A 15,131-nucleotide genomic window follows, 5' to 3' on the forward strand; every position below is an offset into this window, starting at 1 on the left:
GCTAGCACAGTTAGCTCTCGAGAAGCTTTGCGCGAAATTCGACACATGAACAAGCTAAGTTTTTGCAAGACTGACGAGGAAAATCAAATTGCAGTAGAATGAAAAGTCTTCATCCTTTATATAAATTGTAAAGGTTGTTTTTCTTTTGTAGTTTAGTATCTACATCCAGGGACCCCAAAATACCCCCCACCCATTTCACAATGAGACCCTAAAACCGATCGTGGATCTGACTGAAATGTTTTCCCTCTGGATTCATACTTATGAAACATAAGTTTGTAGTAAGCTAAGTACATTAGACCTGAAACTCATCAGTTGATGAGTTAGCTAATGTCAATTACTTTGTTTGTTTGTAATTGCTACACAATGAGCTATCTGTGCTATGCCCACCACGGGTATCGAAACCCGGATTCTAGCGTTGTAAGTCCGCAGACATACCGCTGTGCCACTGGGGGGGAGAGCAATGACTTTGTAAATCAAAAGTAACTAGCACGATGATTACGTGCAGAGCTGTTTAAAGTCTTATGTCACAGATGTATTAAAATGTAACAATTAATGTCTAAATTTTTAAGTACGTCACTTCTTCAATTATTCATATTATAAGAGGTATTAACAAGGACAAAACTGTTTTGATTATAAAATGTGTTGAAGTATTGAATTAGTTTTAAATTTTGTTTGTTTATTTACAGTTTACTGTCTCTTCATGAAAACCAGTTTTGTTATATCTACAAAAGTTTTAACAGAAGAAAATTCAAAGTGTTCGTTTCTTTAACAAAGTATCTAGACGAATAAGTAGTTAAGTATTCAAGGTTCTCTCAGTGGCTGATCTGCCTAAATTTGTATTGAAAAAGCTTCAAACAATACCTTCACCATCTGCCTTTTTAGGCTGAATTCAGTCTTGATTGCTAAAACTACAGTTTGTACTTTAACTTTAAAAAGTTGATCGTTTTTTCTTTCATTGCATTTCTTATTTCGTTGAAATCAGCTTGTTCTGATAACATTGTTTGTAGTATTGTTTAATACAAATGATAATCTTATAAAATTATGTTTTTACTTGCATATAAATAAAGTTAAGATATGTTTGCAAATATGTATTCAATGTTCACATTACCTAATGAATAATGACAGTGAACGATTCGTGATAACATATAATAATGTAAGAAATTATAACTTACGAAAAAAGTAGTGTAGTTTCAGGTTACCTTAAGTGAATTAGTCTCCCAGTGGCACAGCGATATGTCTGTGAACTTACAACGCTAGAATCCGGGTTTCAATACCAGTGGTGGGAAGAGAATAGATAGCTCATTGTGTTGCTTTGTGCTTAATTTCAAACAGAAAGTTAAGTGAATTTAAAATATGATGAATCATAAGGAGAAATATTGGCCTGGTAAACTTTCATATTATCAAATTATATGAATTGATTTTATGAATTTTATGAATTGATTCATATCAGCTAATAATCTTAAAAGAAGTATTGCCCTTGCATGTTTTCATATTGTCAAATGACAGAATGTTTTGTGAATTGATTCATATTAATTATTAATCCCAAGAGAAGTATTGCACCTGTACGATCAGGTATTATTAAAAGATAAAATGTATTGTGGAGTGACCCGTATTAAGTATTGATATAAAAGAGCATGTAGGACTTTAATTTTTTTATTTTCAGTTGGAGTTAAGGATTTTCTACGAAAAGCATTTCAAAAACTGTCCCTCTTTTTGAATGGCTCAGAGTGGGTTTGAAGTCTTATAACGCTAAAAACGTGGAATTAAGATGACTGCTGTGAGCACAACACAAATAACTCATTGTGTAACTTTGCGCTTAAAGCAAATAAACAAGTTAAAAAAATTATATAATTCGATTAAATCTCTTTCTGTTCAAATTTGCAACACAACATTCACTTGTTTCAAAAGACAGGGAGATAGATATACCTAGACTAAGATTGAAGTGAAACATGACACTTAGTTTGTTCAGAATTTCTAACAGTTTAAACACAGTTCAATGAAGTTTTCTCAAATAGTAAATTGATACACACCTTTAAATCTCCAATGTAATGAAACAAGGATGTGTTCTTGCACTAGAATTATTCATTATTTTTGCTTTCGTTTGCGTATTGTCCCATGACACCAAATACCTTGATCGCAGTATCTACATAAGGTATCATTCAGATAGCTCACTCTTCGATCTGAAACGACTTGGCACTAAGATCAAAACAATGGGAAAACTCATTCAGGAAGCACACTTTATTGATTACTGTGCTCTCATGACTCACACTCAGGATGATCTTCAATACATTTTGAATAGATTTTCAGAACCTCCTCAACTCTTTGGTTCTACTATCGGTCTAGGTAGGGCTGAAGTCTTATTCCAGCTCCCTCCATCTCTCTCCACTCAGACTGACGGAACCTTGTGTGCATCAAGAGTACAAAGCGTATGACGTGTCATCATCGTCAGCGATGAACTACCAAAGATATACATATGCACCCACTCACATCTACTAATCCAAGGCCCGGCCTGGCCAAGTGGTTAGAAAGCTCGACTCGCAATCTGAAGGTCACGAGTTCGAATCCCCGTTCCACCAAACATGCTCGCCCTTTCAGCCGTGGGAGCGTTATAATGTGACGGTCAATCCTACTATTCTTTGGTAAAAGAGTAGCCCAAGAGTTGGCGGTGGGTGGTGATGACTAGCTGCCTTCCCTCTAATCTTACACTGCTAAATTAGGGACGGCTAGCGCAGATAGCCCTCGTGTAGCTTTGCGCGAAATTCAAAACAAACAAACAATACTAATCCAAAATTAACAAGTTATAAAAGGAAATATAAAAATAAACAGCATTTTCGCCAAACTATATTTATTGTTCAGCTCAGTTATTAACGAAATGAAGATAAGAACTTACTAAGCAAACTTTATGCATTTACACATGACCAATAACACATCATCAGCTTCTGAGAAAAGAGTAGGTTAATTTGATAGATCAGAACTAATAATTGTACAAGTTCAATTCTATATAACAAACTCGTTAGAAATACATAATGTGATGAATCCTTTACATACACACACAACAACTAAAAGCTATCATCATTAGAATGAATTGAAATAATTAGCTGTTGGGTCTTCTCATCTGACTTGTTTACAATATAACAAACTCGTTTGAAATACATAATGTGATAAATCCTTTACATACACACAACAATTAAAAGCTATCATCATTAGAATGAATTAAAATAATCAGCTATTGGATTTTCTCATCTGACTTGTTTACAATACGTGTGTTTTTCAGGGTTTTTAAATCTCTATATCAAATTACAGAAACTCTGAGACAGACATAGTTTAGTGACTGTATATACTACACAGAAGATAATATAATGTGTCTTTTACCATCATTATCAGACTTGAAATATTAACAACTATTGTGAGTTATCAATCATAAATCGCCAACTTCAGTCTCCTGTTCAATATGTTATTTGATACCAAACTACATTGTCTTAATTCTTAGCCGGTTATCAAACATTTAGATAAACAGGACATGCAAATTTGTTTATCTTAAGACATTTAGTTAGACAGGAGATATAGAACTAAGACATCCAACACACGCAGATTTAACTACATTAACCCCCGGTTATCAAACATTTAGATAAACAGGACATGCAAATTTGTTTATCTTAAGACATTTAGTTAGCCAGGAGATATAGAATTGAGACATCCAAGACATGTAGATTTAACTACATTAACCCCCGGTTATCAAACATTTAGATAAACAGGACATGCAAATTTGTTTATCTTAAGACATTTAGTTAGCCAGGAGATATAGAACTGACACATCCAACACATGTAGATTTAACTACCTTAACCATAGAATTACTAATCAGTTTCAGGTTTTTTACACATGTGTTAAGCTATTTGTAAAACAAACTGCATGTGAGCCCATGAGTCTGTTGGTTACATGGTCCCTATTAACATAAGACGCATACACACGAAAAAGAGTACTGAAATGAATTCTATTTATTAGAGTTGGGGGTCCAAACACCAAAGTCTGTGATTTGATTGCTTTAAACACGAGGCTGCACAACTGGCTATCTGCTATATGGTCATCATAGGGATGGAAACCCGAATTTCAACGCTATAATACCCCAAACTTACTGATGAGCCGGGGGGGGGGGATAGTTTGAAAGTTAAGACATTTAAACAACCGGAACGTTCAGATTTGGACAGAAAGTTTATATGAAGGGGGGGGGGAGTATATGTTTCATGCAATTGACACTGACCGAATAATCCTTTGTTTTAGAACTTTCTATTTTGATGTATAGATAGAATTATTAACCACATTTTTCAAACTTAACAGTTTTTTGTCTTTCTCCTGCAAAATAAGAAAATTGATTCATATCACTCTTTTTATCAATGTGAAAAAAATATCCATAAAATATCGTGTTTGCTTTGACTGGCACGACAAATTTGGAAGAATTTTACAGCTACATTTTGTCGAAGTCTTTAGGACGGGTTATCGTTCTTCACCAGTCTGTTATTCTAATTTCTGAAGTGTAGCATGAGATGTTTAGAAAAACGGCCATTGTTTATAGATATTCTATCTACAAAGCAATGTCACTGAACAATTTGATTTCCGTGTTGTGACAACGATCAGTGAAACATTTGCCGGTCTCTACGGTTGATTGTAATTCATGCGCAACTTTAAAAAACAAACGAAAAACCTGTTACAGAAGATGCATGACCGGTTATGTACAGGAGTTTATACCATCTGGTCCACTTGATATTCGTGTTGGTCCATTCGTGTTATTTGAAACTGTTTTACATGCGGTGCACATTCTACAGACGGCATCACCAGTTTGATCTGATCAAAACAGGTACGAAAACAGCCAAGTTAGAATAAAGGGGCCAGACATATAAAGATGTGAAATAAAATAGTTAGTTTATATAAAAAAGTAAACCTTTTAAAGAATAATGTAAAGGTGGGTAAGTTAAACAAGAAAACAATTATAGAAAACTTGACCAAATTTTGTTTTATTGGCACTGGAACAAGCAGCAATATGAATATAAAAAGGTGACCAAGTTTTCTCTTGTTTAACCTACCGTCTTTTACATTTCGTCTTTACATCGTTTGTACTTTAATATTATCAATTTATAAAAGGCTATACCTGAAGTGAGCTAAGAACCTCAGCTCTCAGATGAAGCTATCGTCACAGATGACGCCACGTTGTTCCCTGGTTTTAAACTTTCCACGTGCTCCAAGGCCCTTACATGATTAGTTTTAACATAATGATTGCATAGAGCACTACTAAAATGATCAATAAAATATTCATAAAAAATATTAATATATGTATTACAGTTTTAAACCCTAGTTGAGATTAATATACACTAATGGAATGGTTCTTTTTGTCGGTCCTCCTTTGTTTACTATATGTTTTGTCTCAACAACAACAAAAAGAAAATCAATAATTTTACCACTTTCTGACTGCTTATTTCTCTTAATCTAAAACAGATATAAATTTGATGTTTGAAATGGGATGTAGGAGTGTTTATATCTATTGAGAACGATAAGAATGGTGGCATTCTGGCATCTAGAACAACTGTGACAATACTCCAGATTTGACCAAATGTTCGGCCCTAGATATAAAGCTACGACAGTGTTATTCCACCTACTAACTTGACTGGAGTCACTACCATGCCTCTATACGAGTCGCCTTTCTCATTAAACCAGTTATAAGTGCAACTTGTCAGCCATGTTTGGTTAAGGCTGATATTAATACAGCTGTATTTAGGGGAAAATATTCTGATTCGCTTTAAAGTCCTTTTTGACAATACGTGATCGTGTATATGCTAACAAGTCAATTTTAATCACCTATCAGCACTACTAAATATTTCAGAGAAGCGCTGTTACGTTCCTCTCTTTGAATTCAAACATTTACTGAATGAAAATGATACTATCTAACATTTACAACTATGTACTTGCATTGGTTTAAATGCCAGATTAAGAGGCAGTAAAGATCCAAGAAAAAAATGAATAAAAAAACACCAACACTTTATCCAGAAACACCTGAAGGCGGTAGTCTGTACTAATCTTTTTAACTTTTATCTGTTATTGTTTATTCAAATTTGAGGTATTGATTACATTCATGTATATTATATACAGTATATCTGTAATTCACTTCTAAAACAAAACGTAAAGCAGGTTAAAGTATAGAAGCAGTTTCGTTATAACTAATATTCATACTTTAGTTACGATTTATCTTTTTTCATTATTTACAGTAGATACTTATAACGATACATCAAAAAGAGAAGTAGGCTTTCATCTAACTGAAACTGAAAATAATCATTTGTCGTTTTTCTCTGTCAAGCAGAACGTTTTAACCAATCAGGAAACAAAGATATTAACAGGTGAAATGTTGGTGGCTTCCTTACAAAGCACGTTTTATAACTACCGCGCGTTGTACGCTCTGTTCATTCCCAACCTACAGCTCAAGGTAACAAAAAAGCACAACACTGATACCTAAAAACTTCGGAACATTAGCAGACTGTTACGTGAAGATGAATGCAGTCTTCATTGTAGTTATTAGTTCAACGTTGTTGGCCCTGGTGTGCAGCACATTCGGCGAATCTACGTTGTCCACCACAACTCTTTCTTTGGCAAATGAAACTGAAACAGAAACGCTGGGTGCCATTACACAAATGACAACTAAAAACGAAATTTCAGTAGAGAATACAACAGCAAGTACAAATCAAACAGACATGTTTGAAGAAAATGGAAATTGGACAACTTTGACCGAAGAACCACATAATAAGATGATGGTAAGTTTCAAAATCTCTATTTCCAGATATATATTACTTTCACTGTCCAAATAGTTGTTTACATATTTATAAAATATACTGAAACTTTAACTGTACAAACAAACACAGTTAATCAAACTCTTTCTTTATATATTCTTTTTTATATGAACGCTTTTGAGAAGAAATGATCAAACACAACCCAGATGTTAACATACGAAACCACAACCAGAGAAGATGAGCATTATTTGCATCTTCAAAGTTTGTTGTGCAATCTTATAGTTGCATCTACAAAATTAACATATTTTGTCCAGTTACTTTTTTGTGATGTTTAGTGGAATAATGTATATATATTATATATTTCTTTATTCAATATATCGCATATACTTTAAGATTAAGAATAATTAACGAGAACCACCACGTTATTTTGTCCTTAAAATGATAATATACTTCTGTGCTTTTGTTATGATTACTATTATAAACATAAGGTTCATCGGACGGTTTGATATTTCCATCTATCTTTCAAGTTCCATCAGTTAACTGTTAACATATAGTAAGATTCTTTTCGCTGGTGAAGATTCGTGAAACTGATTTTTTTTTTTCAGTCTCGAAGCGACATATCTGTTACACCCTTTCCCACCAAAGTTTTTATTTCTGCTGACAAAATCTGGCAAATAAGAATAAACAACGTCCATTGAGGACCCTGAAGGCTGCAATTAGTCAACTATTTTTTAACAGTTTTGTATGCTGACTCTATAATTAATTTAATTTAATTTAATGGATTTTTATTTCACAATAGTTTTAACTTTCACGTTCATCTTTTTTGGAACTACTTCAAACTTTTTGGAAACCTGAAAGCCTCTGATTTTAATCTTTCTACTAGATTTAAAAGTTCTGTTTAGCAAACCTGCCCTCATTTCACTCAATAACAATGTTTGAAAGCAAAATTTAACTTACATTTCAAACTACTTTTACAAAAGTTTGACGATAAGATCTCAATTTTGTCAAGTAACAATGGTAGTCTTCAGTCTTCCAAGAAACAAAAACACACCAATGTATTCCATGAAACAAATAAATCAGACTTTGAGTTTATTTTAATTACTATATTATCTATTCCTACTTCTAAAAACAGCAACTATTGTACACATTTAGAGACATAATGATGTCAGTTAATTAATAGAGTCGAGCTGATACGAACTCCACGGCGCAGACGTCTTCTTTTCAATGCAATAATACCCCATTCTGTAGCTCGCTCATGTCAAGAAAATATAATGCAAAAGTTTTTATAACGTATTCTTTCCAATTTCATGCTCAGGTTTAATTCCAATGAGCTAGAAATTTGAAACATGTCTATACTTGTATTTATTATTATATTATAAGAGAAGTATATGCCAAATACAAATAGAGGTCAGCATGAGCTAAAATTAACACTCAGGCCGAATTTACTCTGAAAAAAAAACAACAACAAAAATCGATAAAAACAGCTTCCCAATTAAATTGTTGAAAAATATGTCAAGAATGGTTGCTCTTGTGAAAGTTTTTATAAAAACAAATATAAAAAAATAGAACTTTAACACGTCCTGGCTCGAGAAGATTCGGTTAGTTCATTCAGATGTTTGAGTTTTTTTCTAGTTGTATTTGCATTATTTTGATTTCATTAATACACTCCACGCTTCTTTGGCTCTAAATTCTCAGCTAAGATTATTTATACAATAACGTGATAAAATATGATTTATTAGTTTTTTCGATACAGAAATTTGATTAAAACCTATGTATCTCAGTGACCATAAACTATAAGAAGGTGATCCTCTACAAAAAAAAGTCTGGTATTTGTTATACAATGCTCATAATAGAGGAGATCTAGCTGCTTTAAACTAGTTCTTTATGAGATACAGACGGATTTAGTTCAATTTCATGGTTATAAAAACGACAAATATTAGATATCCAGTTGCATTAAACTAGTTCCTTACGAGATTCAGACGGATTTAAATCAATTTCATGGCTACTTGAACGACAAATAGCAGATATCTAAGCTGCGTTACAAGATGCAGACGGATTTAAATCAATTTCATGGCTACTTGAACACCAAATAGCAGACACCTAAGCTGCGTTACAAGATGCAGACGGATTTAAATCAATTTCATGGCTATACGAACGACGAATAGAAACGAACTAGCTGTGTCAAACTAGTTAGTTATTCCCAATAGAAATTACGCTTTGAAAACAAATGACTGGATAAGCAGCGCGAGATAACTGGAAATCTGCTATTTACCACGCTTTTCAAGGTTAAGTTGGGATTTTTTGCGCCCCATTATGTGTCACATCCAATTTGTCCTTATCAGGCTTTAATTGGTTAGTTACAGTGGCTGGGATTTAAAATAACATTAGTGTGTTTTCTTGCGTGTGACTTTATACACTGTTAGAGTTACATGATACAAATTGATAAAAATTAAATTAATATATATATTGTAAGAAGATCCCAGGAAATGTTTTCGCAGGATCTACAGAGGGTTGAGTACGTTATATGACAACCATAGCCGATATAAATACGCGGTGGAATCGAACGCATCACAACTATATTTTGATGTTATTTGCTCTTTCATAGGTATTGTGATACAACCGAAAATTAATCGCTTTTGAAATGGCATGTAATAGCTCTTTCTTACGCAAAATGTCCATACTCTCAAATCATAAAGAGATGGTCAGGGTTTAGAATGTCTAAGACGGGGATATACTTTGTGCTTAATGGTATTGGAAAACAAAATAATATGGATTAACTTGAGAAACCAGGACCACACAGTTAGTGAACTGAAACAAGTCGTACCTTAGCCGTGGTACGCAATATGCGGTATTTTATAACAGGTGAGAATCCACGAACAGAAAGGTCAGTAGAAAAAGCCATCAACGTGCCTCAGGCAACAATACGCAACACGGTTAACATAATTAAGAAGAATCTCCGTCTGAAAAAAATGACACACGTCACTAGTTTTTACCACGACGTATTCGTTCAATCTCCGCATAGTTCAAGTAGTTGAAGAATGGAAATGAGTATTCATTCAATCCCATACGAATACATACTGTGCGATCGGATTGTTAAAATAGGCGCTAGGAAACCATCATCCTCATACACTAGATAGATTGTGGAAAGTATCAGGAAAGGGTGGTGTGCTTTGGACATGACAGCCTTATTACGGAGGCCTTGCAATGGAAAATACGTTGAAGAGCTACTGTCAAGATGGATAGACTGGACTTGGCGACATGGACTATAACGAGGTGGTGAGGCTCCAGAATCGTTTTGATATGAAATATTCAACCTGAATATTTACTTTTTATTGAGTATCATTAAACCTAGGATAATAACTGTTTCTCAAATTTTCTTGAAACAAAAACAAATACGTGATAAAAATATTTCTAATTAAAAGATAACGTAAACGTCTTTGGTGTCACTTCACAGGTATTTGCCACAAAATCATCACAATTTCTATTTAGTTAATAGTTTTTTTTTCAGCTAGAATCTTATTTTGGTTATGACGAAGAATGTTTTATGGTTTCAGTATGCATCTTGTGATGTAAATTTTAATGATATGCCCACATGAAATAACTTTCTTTAATACATTACTCAACGGTTTATCGTTAGAGCTTTGTTGCTTATGTTCAGTTATTTCTTTTTATACTGTTACTCAAGTCCCCAACCTTCATACAACTAGGCTAATCATGTACTTAAACATCTGTGTCTGATAATTTTTGTTGCGATCAAAATATGCTTTATACAATTAACTCTTATGTCCAGTAAAACATTTATTTATTATTAACGTAGAATACATCAAAAATACTTGATGAGGAAAGAGTGAAAATGATGTCCAACGATACAGCCAATGTAGACCAATCGACGACAACCATGGCGATTGATATTAGAAAGACTTCAATGGAAAACACAACAGAAGTTTTAACTTCTACGTCTGATCCATCGAATTCACAAAAAACTGCGAATCCGAAGTCTGCTCCGAAACCTCCTGAGGTAAGGTTTCTAAGAATACAATTTCATTATTAAATTTTGTCTGACTTGCTGAAAACGAAAACGTTTCCGAAACTAGCGCGTCACGTATTATATATATATATATATATTCAATTCTCCCTTAAATATTATAACTACTTTTCTTCTTTATTTTATAGTTTCATTTTTTTATAATCTTGTGTGTTAGCAATTTTTGAGTGGTTCTAGAGAGATCTAGCGCTGGTGTATTTATATTTTATTTCACCTAAAAAAAAACAATACGCTAAGAAAGCATGACCACTAAACGTCGTTGGAAAGCTGTAGAACTTCAAGCACTTTTCAGAAACGAAAGCGAACACAAGTGGGTTAATAAAAAATTACTCAACATACAAACCTCATTAATAAGCTCGTTGCAATTAGATTATAGATGGTGAAAGATGATGTGGTTAGAAATTTTGTTGCTAGTCATGGAAAATATTTCTCACCTAATATTGATTATCATGTTCCATATTACACGCATTTTATATGTAACACTTATAGTTTAATAAAATAGTAAAAACTAACATAAGAGAAATGTGATAGAAGAGGCAAAATTCCAATGTTTCTTCCAACTTGACATCTGCTATTAAAAGTGGCATTAAAGTTATAATTTCTGACATTTCAAACGTATACCATGTGACCTTTTTAAGCTCATAACTTCTGTTTAATTAGGCTAATTAATCGTTACGATGTTGTGTTCGTGTATTTATACGTACAATCACTTTATGTGAAGAACGTATTACATGTTTCAACATAACACTGGTCTGTCTTCTTCAGGTATAATCATACTAAAAGATAACAGACTGATATTCTGTTTAAAAATGTAGCATGTTCTTTACATGAAATGATTTTCATTATGCTTATAAATCGTTATTTGTATATTCATTGTTGCATATGTCTCTAGTATGTTCATTAGAATTTATCTTTCTGTTGCGCATACCCGTATCTTTGACTAGTCTGAATATATTATGTTTCATGAAAGTTTAAATTGTGCTATCAAATACCAAAAATGCGTAGAATGTAGATAACATTGACTGAATATATATTTCCATTTAATAATATATTAATTCTTACACAAGACCTTGTAACTTCTAGTTAACTATAATACATGATGGATTGCTGCGAATCATTCAGTTTCCATAACTGCCTTAGTTTATTCACTCATTTTTAAATCAGTTTTCAACAATAGTTTATCTAACGTGAACAAGTAATGTATTCATAGATGAAATTACTTATACAACCGAAACTGGAAATAAAAGCAACTATTACATTCCGGTAAAAAATATGTAAAAATCATGTTGATTAAGCAGTCAATCCTAATAATAGATAAGCTTAAACATATTCTTTCCCGCTCTATATGAACGTATCTGCAAATAATGTTTATACGATATTACAGATATGATGATCCACAAACAACATTCTTCTCCAAAGAAGCGTTTTTGGTACAAAGCTACATTCCAATATCAGTGAATCTTACAATATATAGCATACAGCAATCTAAAAACGTACTGCACACACCAACGTGCACTTTACTTTTTCTCATTAGTAATGCTTTTTTACATCAAATAATATTGTTTCCAGATTGTTTTAGTAGGACTTTGCCATGTTTGTGTGATTTTATTCTAGTAATTGACTAACCGAGCGTCATTGTGTTACGAGAGGTAATGAAACTAACACTTAATTTCGTATGGATATCATGGACATTAAGATGAGACTTCATCGGAATTTTTTCTTTTTTAAATCTCAAACCTTGCTAAATAACAGAATAGCACACCTATGCTGTCTTCATCTCCATAGTACCAAGTTAAACTGAAACTCTGCGCGTTTGATTGCATTCATTTATTTAATTCCGTGTCACGAGTTTCTAGCTCTTACTTTACGTCTTCTGAATCTCAAGTTTTTGACGCCGAACTCTTTCAGCCGTAGAAGCATTATAATGTCACGGTCAAGCTCACTATTCGATGATTAGGAGTAGCCCAAGAGTTGACGGGTGACGTTGCTGGCAGGTTGCTTTCCCTGTCGGAAGTTCAAATTAGGGACAATGGAATTAGGCTTAGTAACTTTGCCATAAACATGCAAATAAACCAAATGATTCTGCAGCATATTGTTTTTAGGCAATTAAAATATAAACTTTAGCTTAAAATCATCATTTTTTAGAGTCCAGAATGAAAAGTAAAGGAAAACATTTGACAAACTACGCACTAGTCATTCTACCAATCTAACGAAGTTTCATGTCGCAAATGATTTCTTTTATGTATTTGTCTTTCTTGCTATATTTGCTCTGATTTCAGATGACCTTTGCAGTTATTAGAGCAATTAAATAACTCCAAAGGTCATCTGAAGTCAGCCACTTAAGACCAAAGTAAACTGAAATATCACCACCAACAAAACTCTATGACACACAAGAAATAAAAAGTTTAAAAGTTAAATAGTTAATTTGATGGTCAAGAATCTTGGGTAAAATATAGACATTAAAGAGGAAGATTTTGTTTGTGTTAGAAGTTTCACGCAAAAGTACACAAAGGGCTAACTGCGCACAACTTTCCTCATTTTGAATTGATCATAGTCTAGAGTGAAGGCAGTTAATAAACACCAACCACAGCCAACTCTTGAACCACTCTTGTCTGACCGATTAATGGAAATTGACCGTCACTTTTATAGCGCAGAGCGTGTTTTTGCGGCAACAGGCCGTGAACCATGAACTCACGTATTCGTATTGACCACTAGGCCACATCCAGCTCAAAGTAAAAAGCTATTCACGACTTTCGCCTGATTTGATAGTTTTGCATCACATTTTTTAAAACATAGTGAACTGATTTAATTTTTTACTTTTGAAAACAATATGATATTTTATCATTTTTAATTAATTTAGAGATCAATTGATCTAAGAATTTTATAAATTACTCTTTAAGAACTACCGAGTAAAGTATATCGCAAAAAAAACAACAAAATTTTATTAGAAAGAGCGCACAAAGAAGACTGAATGAGGTGCGATCTTAATGTAGTGATAAACTTGTTGCATTTTAGGGCAGTCATCTGAGTATTGCTGTACGATACTGTATGCGGGCGGCTGTTTTTTTAGGGCAGTCATCTGAGTATTGCTGTACGATACTGTATGCGGGCGGCTGTTTTTAGGGCAGTCATCTAAGTATTGCTGTACGATACTGTATGCGGGTGGCTACTTCACCTTTAGCGTTTACTGTTATTTGATCATGGTACAACTGTGGACTAAGTTTGTACGTTATCTCAAGGATAAAGGAAATACTTTTAATAATCCACAGATAATCAATAATTTCGTAGCAACAGAATGACAAGATTACCTTGCTAGCTTTTAAAGCTCCATCATGGCTTCGATAACAACCATCGTGACATCAAAGTGACTAAATTATGTTTATTTCTAGCTAAGGAATTTTTAAAATGGTTTCAATAAATAATATAAACATCTTTATTTATTGTTATTTTTTTAGGAGATCTTTATCTTTATGTGTGTGTGTGTTCACCGGTGTATCAGTGGTATGTTTACGGACTTACAATACTAACTCGGGGTTTGCTTTTCCTCGGTGGGCAGAGTGCAGATAGCCCATTGTGTAGCTTTGCTCTAAGAAACAAGGAGCAACATTTTATTTGTTAAAAGTTTAAATGGTAGTCTCTATAAGTTAAAATGTTTTTTTTTAATAATCATAATTTTTTGATTTTATTATTTACTGTTTGACAAGTAAGAGTGCACAGATTATATTTTTTTTATAATACTTTCACACATTGCCCATAGTTAATTTGGTTGAAAAATTGAAGTCATCATCGTTATTCAGCAATGTTTCGGGATAATTTCCACAAGGAATGTGAAGCAACATCTAGTTTGTATTATATTTCATCAAAAGTATCGTCTGCATGGTACACAGAGCTTTATACAGTATTTCGAGCTGTACAGGTGAGTCGAGTGGTTTTAAATCATCATGGTGAAATACACCACTTACATATTTTGTTACAAAACTTGCTGTGATGTAAGCACGAGGTTAGTGTTGCCGTGGTGACTTGCTACCTGGCATGTATGTGATTCATCATCAAGTTATTCTTTGATTATTTTTCTGATAATTTATTTTCCGATGTATTGCAAGAAAATTCCAATTAACAACACATTTAACATAATTTTTTACCCACTTTCTTATAGAGATTAAGAAAATTTACTATCTGTCTTATTTTTAATAAATTATGAAATATATGAAGGCAGTAATTACCACTATTAGTTAAACTAAAGAAATCGTAATAAAAGCCCCCCAGTGGCACAGCGGTATGTCTGCGGACTTACAACGCTAGAATTCGGGTTTCG

The 15,131-nt window shown here is 33.3% G+C and overlaps 1 protein-coding gene across 2 annotated transcripts in view; it reads left to right on the plus strand.

The window, feature by feature from the left end:
• The first annotated feature begins 6,452 nt into the window (after nucleotides 1-6,452).
• Nucleotides 6,453-15,131, plus strand: part of LOC111086714 — a 28,475-nt gene continuing 19,796 nt past the window's right edge. The window contains exons 1-2 of one of the 2 annotated variants that reach the window (XM_022390668.1): nucleotides 6,453-6,795; nucleotides 10,589-10,789. In XM_022390668.1, coding sequence (XP_022246376.1) covers nucleotides 6,535-6,795; nucleotides 10,589-10,789 — 462 coding nt within the window. In that variant the 5' untranslated portion in view covers nucleotides 6,453-6,534. The remainder of the gene's footprint in view (nucleotides 6,796-10,588; nucleotides 10,790-15,131) is intronic. The other variant, XM_022390667.1, reaches the window with a different exon arrangement.

The sequence above is a fragment of the Limulus polyphemus genome, unplaced genomic scaffold, assembly GCF_000517525.1.
Source record: "Limulus polyphemus unplaced genomic scaffold, Limulus_polyphemus-2.1.2 Scaffold1351, whole genome shotgun sequence".
NCBI lineage: Eukaryota > Metazoa > Arthropoda > Merostomata > Xiphosura > Limulidae > Limulus > Limulus polyphemus.